At 30.1% G+C, this 20,067-nt stretch overlaps 1 protein-coding gene across 1 annotated transcript in view; it reads left to right on the top strand.

Annotated features, from left to right (window-relative positions):
* LOC119674828 (homeobox protein orthopedia) overlaps window positions 1–20,067 on the top strand; it is a 44,677-nt gene extending 24,610 nt beyond the window's left edge. The window contains exons 2-5 of the mRNA XM_038085984.1: window positions 9,364–9,568; window positions 12,270–12,395; window positions 13,155–13,312; window positions 19,384–20,067. Of these exons, the coding sequence (XP_037941912.1) occupies window positions 9,364–9,568; window positions 12,270–12,395; window positions 13,155–13,312; window positions 19,384–19,728 (834 nt within the window). The 3' untranslated portion in view covers window positions 19,729–20,067. The remainder of the gene's footprint in view (window positions 1–9,363; window positions 9,569–12,269; window positions 12,396–13,154; window positions 13,313–19,383) is intronic.

Below are 20,067 nucleotides of genomic sequence, written 5' to 3'. Positions count from 1 at the left end.
AACCATTATTACAAGATATCAACCCAGTATTGTCGGTATCGTATTATATGGTCAGACCATTCAGTGAAAGGTTAATACTAACAAGAAGTACGTCTTGGTTTCGATACCTTTCACACAGATAGTTGTGATGTACGTCAATTATTTATTTTTATTTAATAAATTTTTTTTTATGGATTCTATGTATATATATATATATTTTAATCTCTTTAGAAAATAAAATCGAATCCTTAGCGATATGTCAAAATAGAAAATCAATACTGGCCGTAATACCGAGACACAATTTTATTAGTTCATTGACTTTATATACCACGATCAAAAAAAACTTTTCGGTTTTCAAGAGATTGATTTAAAAATTAACAACTAATTAATAGATCAATAGACAGCTGTAGACAAATGGACTAATAAAAAAAATTTATGTTTTGTACCAAGAAGGGTCTACTCCTCGGACTTGGTATACAGAAGCAAATCAGCAGTTTCAATGGTTAATATCTGTTTTAACAGAGCACTGGTCTACAAGATGACACGGGGCCAAGCCCGACTAGGCCTGCAGTATCTCCATGCCTACCAGTGCTCGAGGAAAAGCCGGTCGAACACTTATTATATTTTAGTCCAGCCTTATTCAGTACCAGGCTAAAGCTCTTGGTTGCCCCTTCTTTAATAAACTTGGTAATATTTCCAGCATAAGCATTGGCAAGGCAATCGCTTTTAACAATGCTTTCGCTTGGTTTTAACATAACCATTTTTCTACGCACTATTATGAGATATTGTGGAATCAAAACGGCTTGGAAAGGATTAGCTAATAATTCTTATTAGCCAAACGTTGGGTTGGTTTTGATAAACATTTAAAACATATTGTTGTCATTTTCGTCATTCTGTCATATTCTTATTTCAAAAGAACAGACTTTTTGAATTAGCTGGCCCATGTTAATTTTTAATACACGTTATAAAATGATTATTCTGGAAACATTCGTGAGAACCAATGTTCCGATGTTCAGAATTGAGAGCAAAAAGTGAAAATAACTAGTCGATATTGAATAAAAATCGAATAGATACTCATTGTGTACTTTGATAGTCGTAGTTCGATCATATCAAAGGTGTTGATCCGAGGTCTGACTGCAAACGCGGTTTACGACTTCACATGGGGGAAGGAATTACAAGTTGTGAAATTGATATGATTATCGTGGTGATATGTCAAGAGTCTTCAGAATGGAGAACAAAAAAACTGAATCGCAAGATGTTAAGAAAAAGTCATTCGAAAGACAAGGTCGTGATTATTCTGCGCGTGGATATTCGTAGTTCGGACAATCCAGAATTTTTTATAAAGTGGTTTATATACTTGATAGTATATATATATTGGTTTTTGATCGTAATAAAAAACTTGATAATAAAATCTATAAATCCAGTCAGGGTTGGTAAGTGCATTCTAAACCAGATCACTTAATTAGAGATACACTCTTTTCGTACGTTTTCTTTTTTCGGTGAACAATTTCAATATCGTGTGAAAGTTCATTGTGCCTTTGTTTTATTTAGACGTGGTAAACAATAACCGAAGCTTTAAAGATATATCATAAAGCTATAAAATTTAAAAATATTTTAATATACAACAGCACTTTCAAAGCTTTGAAGCAATTAATAGGAAACTAAGTTTCGCCGATACGGAATTCTAGAAAATTTGAAAATAATCGGAAATAATATGAGAAATGGAATTAAAAATTCACGAATCGAATTATTCGGTGCTATTGCTTTATGGACTTAACTTTATTATTAGGTCTTAGTATGGTTATATCTTTTCAATCCAATGTCTAAGATATACATATATTAAAAAGGTTTTTATCAAAATCAATTTCTAATTATAATTTAAAAATAGTAATGAAAAAGTTATAACTAACAAACAAAAATCAAGTAGAATCGGTTATTGTTGAAAATGTATATACCCGCTGGGATCAGAATTTAATTGAAGATCACATTAACTTGAATAAAGTGGTTGATTCTGGGATATAACTTCGGCTCAAAAAATACTCGAATTTTGTACATAAAACACACAAACTTAAATTTTATTCCTAATTTATTTTATCTCCTTCAAAATATGCTCCTTCTGAAGCTATACACATAAGCCAACGCTTAAACCAATCTTCCATACACTTTTCGTAGGCCCGTGAAGGTATGGCTTTTAGTTAATTCAGCGAATTCTCTTTTACCGATTCAATCGACTCAAAACGCTTACCACGAAGGGGCAATTTGAGTTTTGGGAACAGAAAAAAGTCGCACGGATCCAGATCTGGCGAATATGGTGCCTGAGCGATGACAGTGGTGACGTGTTTGGTCAAAAAATCGCGTACAACAAGAATTTTCCATAGTAAAAATACTAAATGCACTTGAGGTAGTCTCACATAATTGACAGATGGCGCTCAAATTTGTACCATATGTCAAGAAAGGGTGTATCAATATAACAAAAAAAAAAATCTTTTAAGAAGGTCTATTACTTAAGGAGTAGTTAACAAACAACAAAATCCGGATACTTTTTGAGGAGAAGGTATATATATGTTTTTTGTGTATTAATAATCGCTATTAAACGTAAATGAGAAAGTATACTCAATACTGCCCTTGCACTGACGAGAAGCACGGAGTATTCTAGACACCCCACTGATGACTGATAATCATTATCTGAAGAAGAATAGTAGAACACTAATTAAAAGATTTAAGTCGTTTATAAAACGACATTGCTGGCTATTCCTATAGCACGGTTAAGTTGCAACTAATAATAGAGACTTTTCTCTCGAACTAGGAGGGTAGAATCACATACGTATATACATTATCAATATTATTCTATACAGATAAAGATAAAAATAAATGCTTAAAAATTCACAAAGTCTCTTTAGTATTCTGATTTATAAGTTTTTCACAATGTTTTTCTTTGTGTACGTATGAGTCGAGTCTGTTTTCTCAGTTTTTCCTTATCTCATCTCAACAAAAATTGAATACATAATAAATAAAAATAGCAAATAACATATGAGTAGAAAAAGTTATTTACTTTAATGACGTTAAAACGTATTCACTCATTCACTGTCAGTCAACAAAGTGCCAGTCACTCGAAACAAAAAGATACAAAAAGTCACACGGAAAGTTACAAAGCGAAGCCAAATGAAAGCGGTTAATTCCGCTGAAGCTCAAATGCAGAAAAAAAGTGAAGTTTGTTTTCTGTGCAAAGTAACTTTGCATGTAACTTTGATGGCCTCACCGGTCCCCAGCGAATTAGTCGCATGTCGGTCTGTCTGCAACTTTTCCCAAAACCTTACCCTAATCTAAATCACGGCCGGGTCTGTTAGAGTTTATGTGCGAGTGCTTGGGGCTGTGTTCACTTGCATGAACGTTTGTTTGCGTGCGTGAATGTTTTACTTTCGCTGCTCGCATTAAAAAAGCCAAAATATGTGAATTCTGTGGAACTTACTCTACTCTACTATACTCTACTCTACTCTGCTGTGCTATTTTTATGCAATTTATTATAAATTCAGAAAAAGTAAGAAAAAAATCAAAATGAACAAAAAATTCTGAAAAACAATTTCACGGGGTGTTTTATGTTTATTCATAACGAAGCGGGGCGAGAGGGATGCAAGCCATGTAACAGTGTTAACCGGAAAGGTGTCAGGCGTGAGTGCGACCTTGACTTGTTTATGTATTTTTCATACATAATTTTAATAACATTACTTCTGTTATTGTTATTGTTGTTGTTGTTGTTGTTGGTGTTTATGTTTACTTGCGTGTTGTTGTGTTTGTTTTTATACTTTTAATTTAATAAATTAATGCCAGACCGAAGGAAGTCTAGCAATTGCTGGGAGCAGTAGTCGAAACAGCAGTCACAAAAGTATTCAAGAATTGAAAATTATTGCCTATATGTAGGCGTTTTGATTGTATATAAGCAAATTCTTTTTAAATTTTCTTTTGTTTTTGCAAAAATTCCTTGAAAATCATATGTTGAAGAGAAGAATAAAAAACCTTTGCATATTTTGTGGCGTGTCATTAAATTAGCATGACGTGCACGTAAGTAGGCGTTAAAAAGTCGGTTAAGCACAAAACACTTAATTTATTTTTTATGCTTTTAGATTTCTCTTCTCACTCAGGAGGGTGCGTTTGCGTTTGCTATACAGAAACTTAACATATCGGACCAGACAGATAAATGGGTCTGTCATGTTACCGTCGTTGTTGTTGTTGTTTGTGCTGATTTCCATGCTTACTGCTTTTCTGTTTTCTGCTTTTTGTGTTTGGCTTTTAAATTGTGTTTTGACTATCAACTTTAAGGCATTGCCCTTATGAATAAATTATAAAGTGATGAGCATACCAAATTGCAGAGTAAATAATAAAATCAACACAAAAAAGTTATATATGATATATAAGAAAAAGAAATAGGTTAAAACAAAGACAACAAAAATTGCTTAACAGCTACAGAGCTCAATAATCACTTCGGTTTATATTTAGCATTTTGTATGGCAAGAGAATAATAATCAGCTTTACAACCAGAGACCCTAAAAATTATAAATTTAAAAAAAAATGACTATAGACTATATTCGAAATATTGGTGAATAAAAAATATAGTTTTTAAAAATTACTTAAAAAGTTATATATTATTTAATCAATTCATCAATTAGCCAGTTGACAAAATATAAAAATAAAAAATATATATTAAAAATATATAAATAAAAAATATTGGTTATTTTTTTAATGATATGCTTTAAAAAAAATTAACTAATTAATCTTATAATTTGTCTTTTAAAATAAAGTTCAAAAAATAATAATTAAATTTGCTTTATATTATTTTTTTAAAAAATAAATATTATACTTACTAAATAAAAAATATAAAATCTTTAACTCTATTAACCAGTTTACACATTTCGTTTGTGACTTCATAACAATCACCAAACACACTTAGTGTGTAATATAAATTAATATTTATGTTACTATATCTAGCTCGACTAGATACACAACAACACAAACAAACAAATTTAAGACTGCTTAAAAATAAAACGCTTGGCTTGCAACTTATAATTGGTTTTCAAAAATAAATTGCAAATAAAATGCTTTATTTTTACTTTCAAAAAATAATAGTTATTTTTGAGTTTTTCGTTTTTTTTTTCTTAACATAAAAAGCAGAATCTATAAGTTATTATTGCGTTTAAAAATAAAAAACAAATAAAAAGAATAATTTTTTGAAATATCATTTAATGCAAATTTAATTATTATTTTTTGAGTTTAATTTTAAAAGACGAATATAATATATAAGGTTTGTAAAGGATGAAATAATTGTTGTTATGGTGATGACATATTTTAATTTGAATTTAATGAACTTTTTTTGCTGCTTTTTTTCTTGAATATTTGTAAAATAAATTTAATTATTTATAAATATTTTCTGTCCTTATTTATAATATTACTATCAAAAATACAGATGGTCTTAACTTTATTGAAATAGTGAGAATATACGGATGAGATTAAATTTATTGATGACATAAACAAAATTATTGTGAATATTCTTCGTCTTTTATGGGAGAACAGTTCTTGTGGGGTCAATACCTGATATGTAATAGGTTCCCATTTATTGAATATTTTTTGCTTTTGTTCTACAATTGATAGTGTGAATTCCTTATAGCTTCTTCTTTTCTTTCTCCATTCTTGAATATATATCGCAATAATTTTACGGCTAGTGTTGTGAATTCGTCATACCGTCTCACTTACTTAAAGTTTGTGTATTTTTTGACATAATTTTGCTATCACCAACTGGAAGGTGATGTCTATTTCTTATAAATGCTCGTTAACTACCTTAATCAATGTATTACTAGGCCTTTACTTTCAGGTAGATGTCTAGAATATATGCACTACAAAGTTATAAATTTATTACACCAAGCAATCCAGGAACTTGATTGGTATGTATAGAGTCATAAAAAATTGACAGAATACTAACGTCAAGACATCATAGGTATACCGCTTATATAAGAAAGAAGATATTACACTGCATATTAATTAAAAAGATACAATAGTAACATATTATGAGCACTCTCTAATCAGCAAAAGCAGATCGCTTTACATTTATCAATAATAACGTAAAAAATATCATTATCATTATTTTGTGAATTTATCTAAAGCATGTCAGTGACATAGAATCTTTACACTTATGTAAAGACTTTAAAAATCCACTAAGATAACTATTTATAGGCTTAAAGTATGGCTATGACAGCAGAGTTGATAAACCGATTTAATTTATACAAATCGTAGTATCGTCATCGATTCTAGTATACCTAGAAAGAAATGACAATATTGCAGAATTCAAATGTGTTGTATAAAAACATTACAGTCACATCGAGCAGGCGACTTAAAGAATGTGATTATATGATATACATATCAGTTATATTTAGCTGATGTAGATTACGATATTCTCAAGCGGCCTAACCTGGTTTATCAAGATTCTTCAAATTTCGAAAGTTCATTATCAAGTTCCAAGTTATGTAATACTATCTTAAAATTTATAATAAACTTCTATATATTAGCTAATTATACCTGTAAGCTACTACTGTAAACTATACTATAGGCGGGGCACGTATTTCGTATGAGTAAAAAGGAACCTGCTCAAAAACATAGGGTTGTACCACTATATATATTTTGCAGTAAGCAGTTGAAGCTTTATATTTATGATAGAGACACATTTTTGAAGATTTTTTAAAGTGTGTTTTAACATCAGATCCTTGTAGAGTTTACACAGGGTTTGTGCTTAAAATTTATATATAAAATTTTATATATAAAATTTAAATATAAATAGTTCATACAAACAATATTATTGTAATAATTATCACATTTAACTTAAAGCAATAAATACACATTGCAAAATTTTGTTAGCGAAGATTACGGGAATTTTATTTTTCTGGTAATACTTCTAATAAGCACTATCAACCATTTAATTAAAATTCCAATAGTTGATTAAATTTTTTTTGCATAAATTCTAAATGTAATATTGGACACACATTTCCATTCATATTCATATTTCATCAATCCTTGTCGACCGATGGCTTTATCAATCATCATTCGTATCCTCTTTCAACTTCTTATTAAAATTCTAACTTGTGTTATGTAAACGTCAAAATTCCTTCAGATGGCAACGACTGAATACCAACATACACACGCACATCAACCTACCTACCTACATATTGTTTTCATATAGAAACTTCCTTTCAAATGATTTAAACCCTTTCCGCTACATATTGAAAATGATAAGACAATACACTAGCAAAGGATTTTGATAGGAGCGGGTATGGATGTTGTATGAGTGGACATTGCTGTAGCCACTTGTTATGTTCTGGTACAGCGTACGAGTGTCAGTGTGAGTGTGAGTGTGAGTGTCCGGCGCATAGTTCCACATACAATGCATAAATCCATGTACGAAGATGTTTCGCTGGAGTACATGTTCTTGTTGTTCCGGTAATTGATCTTGATTAGCTTTGTGTTATCGAAACTTGTACTACATTGTGTAGACTTCAAGTACATTTCCAACTCATTGGCAACTCAGAGTTCGCATGGATTTGTGGGGTTTGAGTTCGAATTTGCATTCTGCATTGCAATGTTGCACAACGGAATTTATACTTGAGGTAATAATGATAAAGATTAATATCTTTGAACTTTCATAATGACCAATAAATGAAAGGAAAACAAAATAAATTTAATTTGTTATTAAATTTGAGTAATTAAGTTCATTTGGTTAGGATAATGTTATATTGATGTCTATTATATATAGTTTTTTATTGTACTTCGTCTGCATAATGACATAATTTTAATTAAAATGAAATAGATTTAGAAAATATTATAAGTTGTTTTCAATTAAAAAAATTAATTAAAATTGATTATTATTTAAATAAATAAACTTGTAATTCTTGAAAATATAACTTAAAATCGATTTAAGGCAATTTTAAAGTTTTAATTAAATATGAGATGAATTTGTGAAATTATTACAAACTAAATTTAATATTTTTAAAGATTAGTATAAGTTAATTCTCTTCTTCAGAGCGGTCCAAAGACCGGCCCCCGGGCCTCATGCGACCTGCGGCTAATGTTAATGCGTCTCGCTTCATGTTTCTAATCTACCACAATTAAGAAAAAAAAGAAAAATGTTTCTTTGTTAGATTTTAGTAATGTCGCATAATTTTATTTATATGGTATCCCAAATAAATAAATTCAAATACACTAATAATGTTAATAGAATTATAAAAGATAATTTATTGAAGAATTAATGAAACTATATTTAACATTATTATCGTATTTTTATTTTTCTCCGGCAAAATTATGAACGTCTGTAAGAGTTTCTGCGACCCCCCAACATATTTAGTGATTTGTATAGGTCCACGATCATATCTGGTCTGGACAGTCCTGCTCTAATTAATAACTCTTAATAATTATTATGTTTAAAGCAAAAATAGTAGTATATAAATTATATTTTAATAATTTTAATATTAATATATTAATTTTTAATTTTTAATTTTAAAAAAAATTTAAAAATTATTAATTAATAGTTCTATATGCAGTAAAAAAATGTATATTGGCGTTCCCAAATAAAACAGTGTTCTCACATATTTCGACCGAATAAATGTTTCAACTATTTTACCAGAACCGGTATCATTATTTCCCTACTACATTATTGATATTCAGATGTCTGAGTTGGTGAATCAGCACCTTTACTCTATTTTATCTGTGGTCAGTTTTAAGTCACACTAAGAATAACTGAGTACGGGGCTTTATAATATGATGGATCTGATGTTTTTGTATCTGCCTGTGTTTATCAAATTTCGCTGTATTTTTAGGATGCTGAGAGTTGGATTATTGTGACTGTCAATTATATTGAACAGTTTCAGAGCATCTTTAATGTATTTTTCGACTGAATCGACTCTCAGATCTTTGTGAATATCCGGTCCTCGTACGTACCATGGGGCGTTAACCAGTTTTCTTAAGGCAATATTTTGCCCTCTTTGAAGAATTTACATATTATAGTTAAAGACAGAACTACAATATTTCACAGAAGAATGTTGCGAATAGCACTGACCAACCGTTAAGAAACTCTGAGTTGGAGTACAAAATTCAGTCTAGTCAGTTTTCCATCACTAGATAAACATGAACCACTTTTTTATCAAGAAACATGTGTCTATTGCAGCCGACAAACATACATATATTCTAAAGATCCAGCAAAAGTCTTCGAAAAACTACGGATTATTTCAGTTCCTCCTCAAGACCATTACTTCTCAAGTATCATGTATTAATAAGTGTTAGCCGGAAATTTTTAACTACTTTCTATTCTATGATTATATAAATAACGTTTTTATAATTTTTTCTTTCTAGGTTTGGTTCCAAAATCGACGCGCAAAATGGAAGAAGCGCAAGAAGACCACCAACGTTTTCCGTACACCAGGCGCTCTCTTACCCTCTCATGGATTACCACCTTTTGGTGCAAATATCACAAATATTGCAATGGGTGAAGGCCTTTGTGGTAGTGGAATGTTTGGAGGTGATCGTTGGGGTGTCGGTGTGAATCCAATGACTGCAGGTAAATTAAGAATTAATAATTTGTGAGCTTCAAAATTACTAACAATAACAGTAGGGGGTTGTAATCATAAAGTAGGAATATGTGTAGTTTGTTTAAATACATAGTTATATGTGAGTAAATAATAAGTAAAACTATCGTAAATAAATATTAACTGTTATAAAATTAAATGCTTTGAATTAGTAATTCTAATTACTTTTATTATTAAAAATCAATTATTAAAAAATATAAAGGTGAGATCAACATTGAGAGAGTTTCCTTTGAATATGACGGCATCAAATTTTGGAATTTTATTTGAATTTTTTAATTAGTTTCGCTTTTTAAGAATTGTAACTATCACTATTTTAAAATAGAGTTGATAGTTTTAAAAAGAGGAACATAGCTTTTGACGGATCAAAAAACTAGACAACTTCGAATGAATATCGTGTCAAATATGCTCGACAACATTCCGCATCATTTATTGGCATATCGGATGTATACAATGCTATTTTATTATAGCATATTTGGATACGTCTTCTGTTTATTAAATGATATAATAAAATGATATAATAAATGATATAATAAAATTATCATAAGCTGACCAAAATAATATCCAATTAACGCTATTTACCCATCAAAGAGATTTGGATTATATTAATGATGTTAGCCAATAGAGTATTAAAAATTCGCAGAACGTAAACTTCTTAGAAACTTGATTAGAAAATAATATAGAAATGAGTAAGATCATGAACAGAGGATATGAAGTTGTTTGCGTCAAAAGTACCCTAAAGACACTGTTTATAAACTATTAAGAGTTTAATAGTTCTATTGAGAATTCTATTAATAGAGACTATTAAGATTAAAATTGGGAAAAAAAATTGGAAAGTAGTTAAAAATAAAGATTTATCGCTTTAAGATCCTTCATCGGATCTGTACTAAAAGTTGCAATAATTAGAGAATGAGTGACATCATAATCAATGGATATGGGGTACTTTGCTTCTAGAATAAGCTAAAATCTTTGTATATAAATAACCTACAAGTTGCCATAGATATCGGTAGAATAAAATTGAAGAACACGAGAAACACTTATGAGGCCGGTCTTCTCGTTTTCATTTAATCAAAAACTTTGGAATTTGTTCATGGAAGCATAATAGCAAATAAAGTAAAAGCAGAGTAACAAGTCACTTCCGGTATGAACAAGTCTAAAAATGCTTTTATTGAACTTAAAGTTATAAAGTTCAACGACTGATCTAATTATTATTAGGGATAGGCTGTGAATGCACTGCGACCGGGAAGATCTTTTATGCAGTATGACTGATATTAACCTACGCCTATTCAATACAAACATCAAACCCGTTCTATTTTATATTAGCGAAATTTGGAATAATACTATTACAAGCCACGTCATAATTTTTATCATGACAAACCTCATATATTTGGTGACATCAGAGCATATCCAATACCAAACTGTAGGTTTCAACTCGTAAATTTAAAGCTCGCAAATCGTAAAATTTAAATTAATTTTAAAGAATTTAAATTCGAAAAGAGACCTGATATCAGATTTAGCATACTCTTAGAAATATTGGTAGTGTCAGGTATTTTGAGCAACATTTTCTCATACATTTTATAATGATGTGATATCCTTCTTAAGATATCTAGGTTGGATCTTATACATCCATACATTGATTATGTTCACATAAACTACACAAGCCATTTAAAGGCAACTCTAGTACTCTAGTACATAGTACGTTTTGGTACGTTAATAATGACGAGATAGTTAGTCAGCTCCATAAAAGATTAAAAGTATATAACTCTAGCATGAAAACTCAACAAGAAAAGACAAATAAAGAGTAACAACCAGTATATAGCCCATACTATATATTATATAGCCCAATGGCTTCTCCACTTATTGTTATTAGTTTTCATGCATATATATATATATTATAGGTATATTGTTTTTTGCTGATTTAATCCACCTACTGTCTTTATCATAATCTAATGTCATACCTGGGATATGGAAATCTTGTCAACAACATTATGTTAGTCTGGTGGTCGAATCTGGTGGAACCAAAGCATCTGTCCAGATTTGAGACATAGGCATAGAACTCTAGTTACAAAATAATGTACCGTTATAAATTAACACTAAATGCTTCTAACTACATCTAGCTATCAGATTTTTATATATAGCAGTGGGTTTATGCTTCGCCTAACAGGACAGAAAAACATCATCATAATCATTTTTATCATGTATTGGTTGACAAAAATATTTTTTTTTCTAATGATTAAGAATTGAAAAATTTCATGGCCGGTATTTTTAAATGAATATCTCTCGATGCTGAGATTACTTTACCGATTTTTTATTTAGCCATATTGACTTTTCTTGATTCTACAGCTTTTTGTTTGGTTCTATTGATTTTTCTTGGTTCTACACTATTCTGTTTGATCATTAATTTATATATAACCTAGAATTAGACATTCTATAGATACTATTATATGAAATACATATTTTTATTTTAATTCAAACTTAAAATTTAAATTTTTTTATAAAATTTTCCTATTAATTTTCATTAAATCTAACTAGAAATGTACTCTTTTTTCATATTATATATGCAATTAATATAATTTCATTATTAATCTCTAATTAATATCATTCATCTCTTCATCTTTCTAACTAACAATATCTCAAGATCTTACTTTACTATCAAAAACTAATTTTTCTTATAAGGTTTCGGTCAACTAAATCAATCTTCGCCGCTTTCATCTACTTTGAATAGTGGTCTAAATTCTGGTATTAATATAGGTTCTGCAATGGGTGCTGGCAGTTATCAACATTATGGACTTAATGCTTTGGGTATGTCTACTAATTTACTTCATTTTTTTTATTTTTTTTTTTTAATTATATATTTTTACTTAATATGTTTTTAAGTTTTAGCTTCCTTTGTGAAATCATAAAAAAAAATCATGGCTATTTTGCTACTGATTTTATTGTTAATTTTATTTTAATCACATGACCACATTTTATGGAATTTTACTATAAAAAAATTACGACAATATAAAAATGATAACAATTAATAAAAAATAAAATTCAACAAAAAAAATAAAAGATAAAACCAAATGACAACTTTGCACTTTTAGAAATTTTCGTCAACGATTTTTTGAGAATTTATTAAACACGATTTAAATTTCAAATTTATTTATTTTTTTATTTTTTTTTTTTTTTGAAATACAAATGACAAGAAGAAAATGGTAGCAACACCATTTAGTGTTTGTGATAGCAATTAACATCCCTGCTTCATGCCCGCCGAAGAAAAATCTGAAACAGTATCAAGGAATTGTTTTCAGTCGGCTTATGTATCTGTAGCTGTATCTATATCTGTATCTGTATCTTTATTTGTATCTGCAACTTATTTTCGACAAAAACGTCGACTGTTTGTTTTCGTGCAGATGTGCTAATTGTTATTTTGGAGACAAGTTCACGTTAAATTTATTGTTATAATTTTTTATTGAAATTTCGTGTCGTCTTTCTGGACAAGCGAGCAAATATTAAAAATTTTTGTACTAAAGAATAATTTTTTTTCTCTTTTTTCTTTTTTCTTTTTTTTTGGTTTAGGTGATTCTATGATGTATCAACACACGGTAGGTGGTGTTGGTTGTGGAGCTGGTGGATCACCCACAGCAACCACACCGCCAAATATAAACTCATGCTCATCCGTAACGCCACCGCTCTCCAATCAACCTAGTCAAAGTGAACTAAATAGCGATCAAATGGTAAGAATTTAATTTAAATTATTATTTAATTATTGTAAATAATTACAATAATTATGTATAAATTATTTAATTTTTGCAATCAATATGTGTAGACAAGTAGTATAGAACTCTGTTAAGCAATGTACAAAGCAAAACTCATTGACAAGCACTAAGAAATTACACAAACAACTTTCGTCAGTATTTGAAACCATGAGTAAATATCAATATGATTCGTTGTTTAGCAGATATGATTCTGACTTGATGCTGTTATTTGGCACTATTAATAAAAGTTTACCAAGAAATCATTGATACTTAAGTCTATAGAGCAATCAGAATTGATAATATCTATCACAGTTGCTACACCATATATCTATCGATAGTTACTTGTGAATTTTCACTTCCCCAAAAATATCAATTTTATTCGTTAATATAAGTTGTAATTTAATGTCAATTATGACGGAAGTAACCATTTTATTTTAATAAAAACTAATATTAGTTTCTAAACCTCTATACTAAATTTTATTCGTTAATATATACCCAAAGGGAAAATTGAGCATTACCACTGAATAAAATCTGATGCCAAAAATCGCCACTATTTCTATAAGTTTTCCTACTTTAGTACGTTTAGCGTATGCTATACGATGGACATTGTAAGATGGCAAACCTTAAATTAAACAAACTATGTTGTTGTTGTGGTAACCCGCTGGGATCTGCTTGTGTGATCTCTTTGTGGGATGTTGAACGGCACTTGGTCGTCTTCGATTTGTGGCTCGGGGACATAGACCCGACCGTTTTTGGAACCAAACAAACTATGTCTTATGTGACAGTTCTATTTAACATATTTTACTAAAACAGTGCTATCAACACAACGAATAGATGATCCGTTATAAGATAATACAAATCACATTTCAAAACAAAACAAATAGATATAGCTTTATGAAAAACTTATTAAAAAAGTATGAGAAAACATATTATATACTTGTATCAAACATGTGTCCTTTGTAAATATTATTTTATTTGACAAATAAACTGATAGGATATTTTCTTCAGTACATTCTATGGTTTAGGATTAAAATAGTTTTAGCCTTGTTGAATTTTTTCAACCACAAATTTTAATTTACTGAATTAATATAAGTAAACAAAAGGTTAATCTTAAAGAAGAGATTATGTTGCTATTGCTATTTTTGGTATCCATCGCTCATGCATTAGAGTAGCACTAAAACGCTTTTTAAAAGCATTATGAAAATATAAAATATTTTGAAATATATAAATTAATTGACTTAATTAAATTGTTTAGAGAAATTGATATCAAATTAAGCAATTAAATAATAGTACTTTTACTGCTGCTATCTTCAAAACCTAAGTGCTTCATGTGATACAAAATATTCCCTTTGGAAAGCCATAAAAAAGAACAACAGACCGATTGTCTATCAACCACCTATACGCAAAATCGACAACTCATGGGCAAAAAGCGATATTGAAAAAGCAGAAACATTTGCGTTACATTTGGACCAGGTCTTTAAATCAAATGATAACCAAAATATGCCTAATGTCATGAATCAAAGGATTAATTTTCTACAAGAGCCTTATCAATTGGAACTTCCAATTAAAAGATATACTATTAATGAAGTTAGAGATGTAATAACAAAGTTAAAAGTAAAAAAAGCTCCAGGATACGATTTAATCACAGGCATGGCCTTGCAGCAGCTCCAACCAAAAGGATTTGTATTTCTCACTCATCTATTTAACGCTGTGATAATAAGGGGGTTTATTCCGCCACAGTGGAAGATAGCACAAATCTCTATGATACCGAAACCAGGGAAAAGCCCAGAAGACGTCAAATCATATCGGCCAATAAGTCTACTTCCGATCCTGTCAAAAGTTATGGAAATCCTGTTTCTAAAGCGCCTTACTCCGGCGCTTTAGAAACAGGATACAAAACAGACTCATACCTGACCATCAATTCGGCTTTCGCCAAAAACATAGCACAATAGAACAAATTCATAGACTTGTCAGACATATCCATAGTGCGATAGATGGTAAAAAATATTGCACTGCGGCATTTATAGATATTTCACAAGCTTTTGATCGAGTATGGCATGAGGGCCTCCTGTTCAAACTAAAACTGTATCTACCTCTAAATTTTTTCATATTTATAAAATCATACCTCTCGGCTAGGCACTTTTTCATTAAGCATGGAAATGAAACTACAGTACTTCATGATATAGAAGCAGGAGTACCTCAAGGTAGCATAATGGGACCAATGCTTTATCTTTTATTTACTGCGGATCTTCCCCTTACCGATGAGAGTGTTATCGGTACATTTGCAGACGACACAGCTATTTTATCAGTTGACAGTGACCCAATCCGTGCTTCCACCAAACTTCAAACCTGCCTTGATAATGTTGCTCTCTGGATGATAAACTGGCGTATTAAACCGAATGAATCAAAATCTGTCCAGGTAACATTCACTACAAAACGTTCTACGTGCCCGCCGGTCTTAATTAACAATACTCAATTACCACAAGCTGTAGAAACAAAATACTTGGGCATACATCTGGATAGTAAGCTAACCTGGAAATCGCACATATTCAAAAAGCGTAAAGCCTTGGGTCTTAAATTACGAAACTTATTTTGGTTCCTCAGCCGAAATTCCAAACTGTCACTCGACAATAAGCTGCTTATATACAAATCTGTACTTAAACCTATATGGAGTTATGGGGCCCAATTATGGGGTACAGCAGCAGACTCAAACCTGGCAATTATACAGCGCTTCCAATCTAAAACACTTCGAATGATCACAAACGCACCTTGGTATATAACGAATGAACAGCTACATAAACAATTACATGTTCGAACAATCAAGGAAGAAATAGCAAGTATTTTAAAGAATTACGCTCAACGCTTATATATGCACCCAAACCCTCTGGTTACTCAACTGATGTCCCCTTCCAATACCTTTACAAGGCTGAGAAGAAAAACATCGCGAGACATTTTAAATATGTATATGTAGACAATACCCTTTTATTTTAAATATATATGGATATGTCACTGGGCATAGTCCATACGTGCCTTTCTTTTTATATCGTAATAACCATTATTACGATTTAAATTTATATATATTACTTATTGTCATTCATTCCTGACAGATTGTAATAAATAAATGGATTTCCAAAAAAAAAAAAAAAAAAAAAATCTTCGGACCGAAAGTTTATATAAACTACAAACCAAAGAAGGGTTTCTTCTTGAGTTGTGTTCAAGCAAAAAGCAGTAGCTGTCAGTGAAATCCAATAATTATTTCGTATGATATCACTAGACAGATTATAGCTAGCTTCAAGCTAATACATGTATCAAAAACACAAAGTCTGGGATATACTTCAACTTGATTTCATCAAACGTAATGCCTAAGACACAACTAAGTTACAATCGCTGGCAACAGTAGATAGAAATTTCAAAAATGTAGCTAAGCAAATGAAATCCACTCCTGGGATGTAAGGGATGTGAAGAATACAAGACAACAAAATGGCTGACTATCTCGCCACACAATATTCTGTCCTCCAACGAAAGGACAGATACATAATCGAAAAACTTAGATACTCGGATCATTTCTAATTCAAAACTTATTAGCTAATTTTTTTTTCCAATGTCTTAAAAATCCATACTGTTAGTAATATATAGTTAACATTACAATTGTTCTCATAGTAATTTTTTAAATATCTGTCATTTATAATTAAAATACTTTATATAGAACCTAAAATTGGATAACCTGTAAACGATAGGTATTCCTGAAGGGACATTTTAAAGATAGTGCTCCGAAGTTATGGACAAGCCGCAAGCCCATTTTTGTAGATCTCATCGTTGGGCTCTGCAGAGTTCTTTGCAACACACCATACTATTTCTTATTTTTCATTTAAAAAAGTCCTTGTGCCACGTTCGCTATCATTATTGAAATAATATATAGTTGTAATTAGTTATAGTTACTACTGTAATGACAACCAAATATTCTCGACATCTGGTCAAAAATGTGACAATTCTTTTTAAATTGCTTTTCGAATGAATTTATCGATATTAAGCAAAGACACCTATACTTTCTTCTAAACTTAAAATTTATCAGAGAGATTTGAATAATGTGGTATCTGCCAATCATTGGGCATTAATAACTGGGGTTTTACATATAAATATTTACATATACATATATAAATATTTTTTATGTTTATTTACAATTGTTTAGTTTGCTTTGTGGAATATATCCCAGTAGAAAAAGTGGTCTTCGAAGACATTGTCTTCAAGACGGTCTTTGATACCGCGTCCGCATTTTCAAACAAATTTGCAAAACAATTGCTCAAAACATGAATGTAAATACTCTTTCTTTGCTTTTTCTCTCATTTTTAGTGTTCATAGCAACGTACTTGAATTTTGCCTCAGATGACGCTATGTTTTATAAATGAAGTGACGCAATAATTTTGAAGTGTAGTAAATAAACATTTGTGAAATAAATATTAAAAAAATCAAAATGAATAAAGAAACAAAATCATTAAACTACTAAATATTAAAAAAAGAAATTAAATGAAATTAAATAGTGACTTAGTTCCTGGAAAATATATTGATATTCCAGTGAAAGTTGTTTAAGAAACGAAACAAAGGATGTTGAAAATAAAAAAACTAAAAACACTTGTGAAAAATTAGCTGTTATATTTAAAAAACACAGGATTAACAGGCGCTGTGGTAATGATATTTTAGAACTCTTAAGATCAGAAGGTTTAATTGTACCAAAATCCTTTTCAACGCTTTTGAAAACATATAAAACTTCAACAATTGATGATAGCGAAATGCTATAAATTATTTTATATTAGTTTTAGTTAATTTTAGATATGTTAAGTTATATTAAGTTAATTATTTAAATTAATTTTCACTATGTTTACTAGTTTTTACTAGTTTATTTTTAATATCTTAATAAAATTTATAATAATTTATAATAAATTTTATAATTTACTTTTAAAACTTTTAATTTTGAAGGTAATGTAAGAAATTATTATATAAAATAAATAAAAGTACAAAATACAACAATTTCTTTCTACTTACTTAAAGAGAAAGTTGAAATTCATTTAAAATTTAAAGAGTGCAATAAAAGAGTAGAAATAAAAAAAAGGGTGAAAAAATTATATGAGCACTGCACTAAGAGCGCACAACTTTCTGTCGAATGCGTCCGTTATGCAAGACATGGTCTTCGAGACGGTCTTCGAGACATGTACACAAAAATTCATTGAAGACATTTGGCTAATTTGTATGAAAATGTCTTCGAAGACCGTCATACATTTGGATCGATCGGTCTTCATGTATGTATCCATGTCTTGAAGACGTCTTCGATGACGGATCGATCCGTTTTCTACTGGGATGCAAGGGTATTATGTTTTGCAGGTGTGTGTTGTTACATCCATGCCGGTTTTAGAAATTAAATGGACTGATTATCGACTCTTGATGTATAATAGACCTATGCTTAAAGAAAAATTCATATAACGTGCAAGTATACGTCTTGTCGTTTAGGTCTTGTATTAAATTTTTGTATTGAAAGCATATATGTTGCTCTCAGAGAATTTCATAACAGGTCTTTGGGAGTTATGTTAAACATTTTGTCAGATATATAAATGTCATGAGATTTTTCTTTTTCCTTACAAATTTTTATTTGTATATATTTAATTTTGTATTTATATGTATTTAAATTTTGGTTTAAATATATTTAAATATTTGTTGATACAGTCAAACTTCCATAACTCGAAATTTTATAACTCGAATTTTCCATTACTGAAACTAAATAGAGTGCAACAGGGTTTAGAGAGCAAATTGCATACAATTACAAAATTCTTTAACTGAAAGTCTCCAGTTATAGAAGTTTGACTGTATGTATTTAAATAATTATTATATATATAAAAATTTGATTTATACATATTTAAATTTTTCAAATTTCCATTCATAAATATTAAATTTTTATTTATATGTATTCAAATTTTCATTTAAAAATGCTTAAATTAGAAATTTAATATGATTTCTCCATATAAAATTTTATTATTCAACACATTTCTTTTACCTTCTAGCAACAACAAGCAGCACAACAACAGCAACAAACCCACCAACAAAATCACCAACAACAAACTCACCATCAACAGCAACCACCACAGCAACAGCAACAACATCACGAAGGTGCAAATAATGCAAATGGAAATGGCACAAATTCACATCATTTAATACCGCACTGTCATCAGTCTATGCAATCGCCATCAGATGGCGGTAGCGTAGCCGCCGAAGAAGATGTTTGGCGTGGACATAGCATAGCAGCGCTAAGGCGGCGAGCTTCAGAACTAAATGCAACAAGCTTACCCTCATATTTACACCATGCCGCCGCACACAATAATTACGAACATCATAATTCGGTCTACTGAAATTTGTTGAAAAGCTTTGAAAGCTTTTCGGATTATGGATTTTCAGGAAACAATAATCACCACGATTATTAGGTGCGTGTGTAAAAATGGTATAAAATTGAAATAGAGTCAGAACTTAGCTAATGTAAAACAGTTTAGAAATGATTAAAGTAAAGAAAGCAAACAAAGTGAACAGTTTATTAAGCACTGTTAATGTAATAATGAAAGTTGAATAGCAATTGCATTTCACCTTTCGTGGTGGAGAATGCAATACACCTTTCCAGGTACTTAAGAACTGTAGTAAAATGTGCTAATTAGTTTAAAATATATTCAATATATAAACGAAATATTATAAATGTA

This window comes from Teleopsis dalmanni, chromosome 2, assembly GCF_002237135.1.
Source record: "Teleopsis dalmanni isolate 2A chromosome 2, ASM223713v2, whole genome shotgun sequence".
Lineage (NCBI taxonomy): Eukaryota > Metazoa > Arthropoda > Insecta > Diptera > Diopsidae > Teleopsis > Teleopsis dalmanni.
The sequence above is the reverse complement of the archived record's forward strand: the minus strand, read 5'-3'. Positions and strand labels throughout refer to the sequence as shown.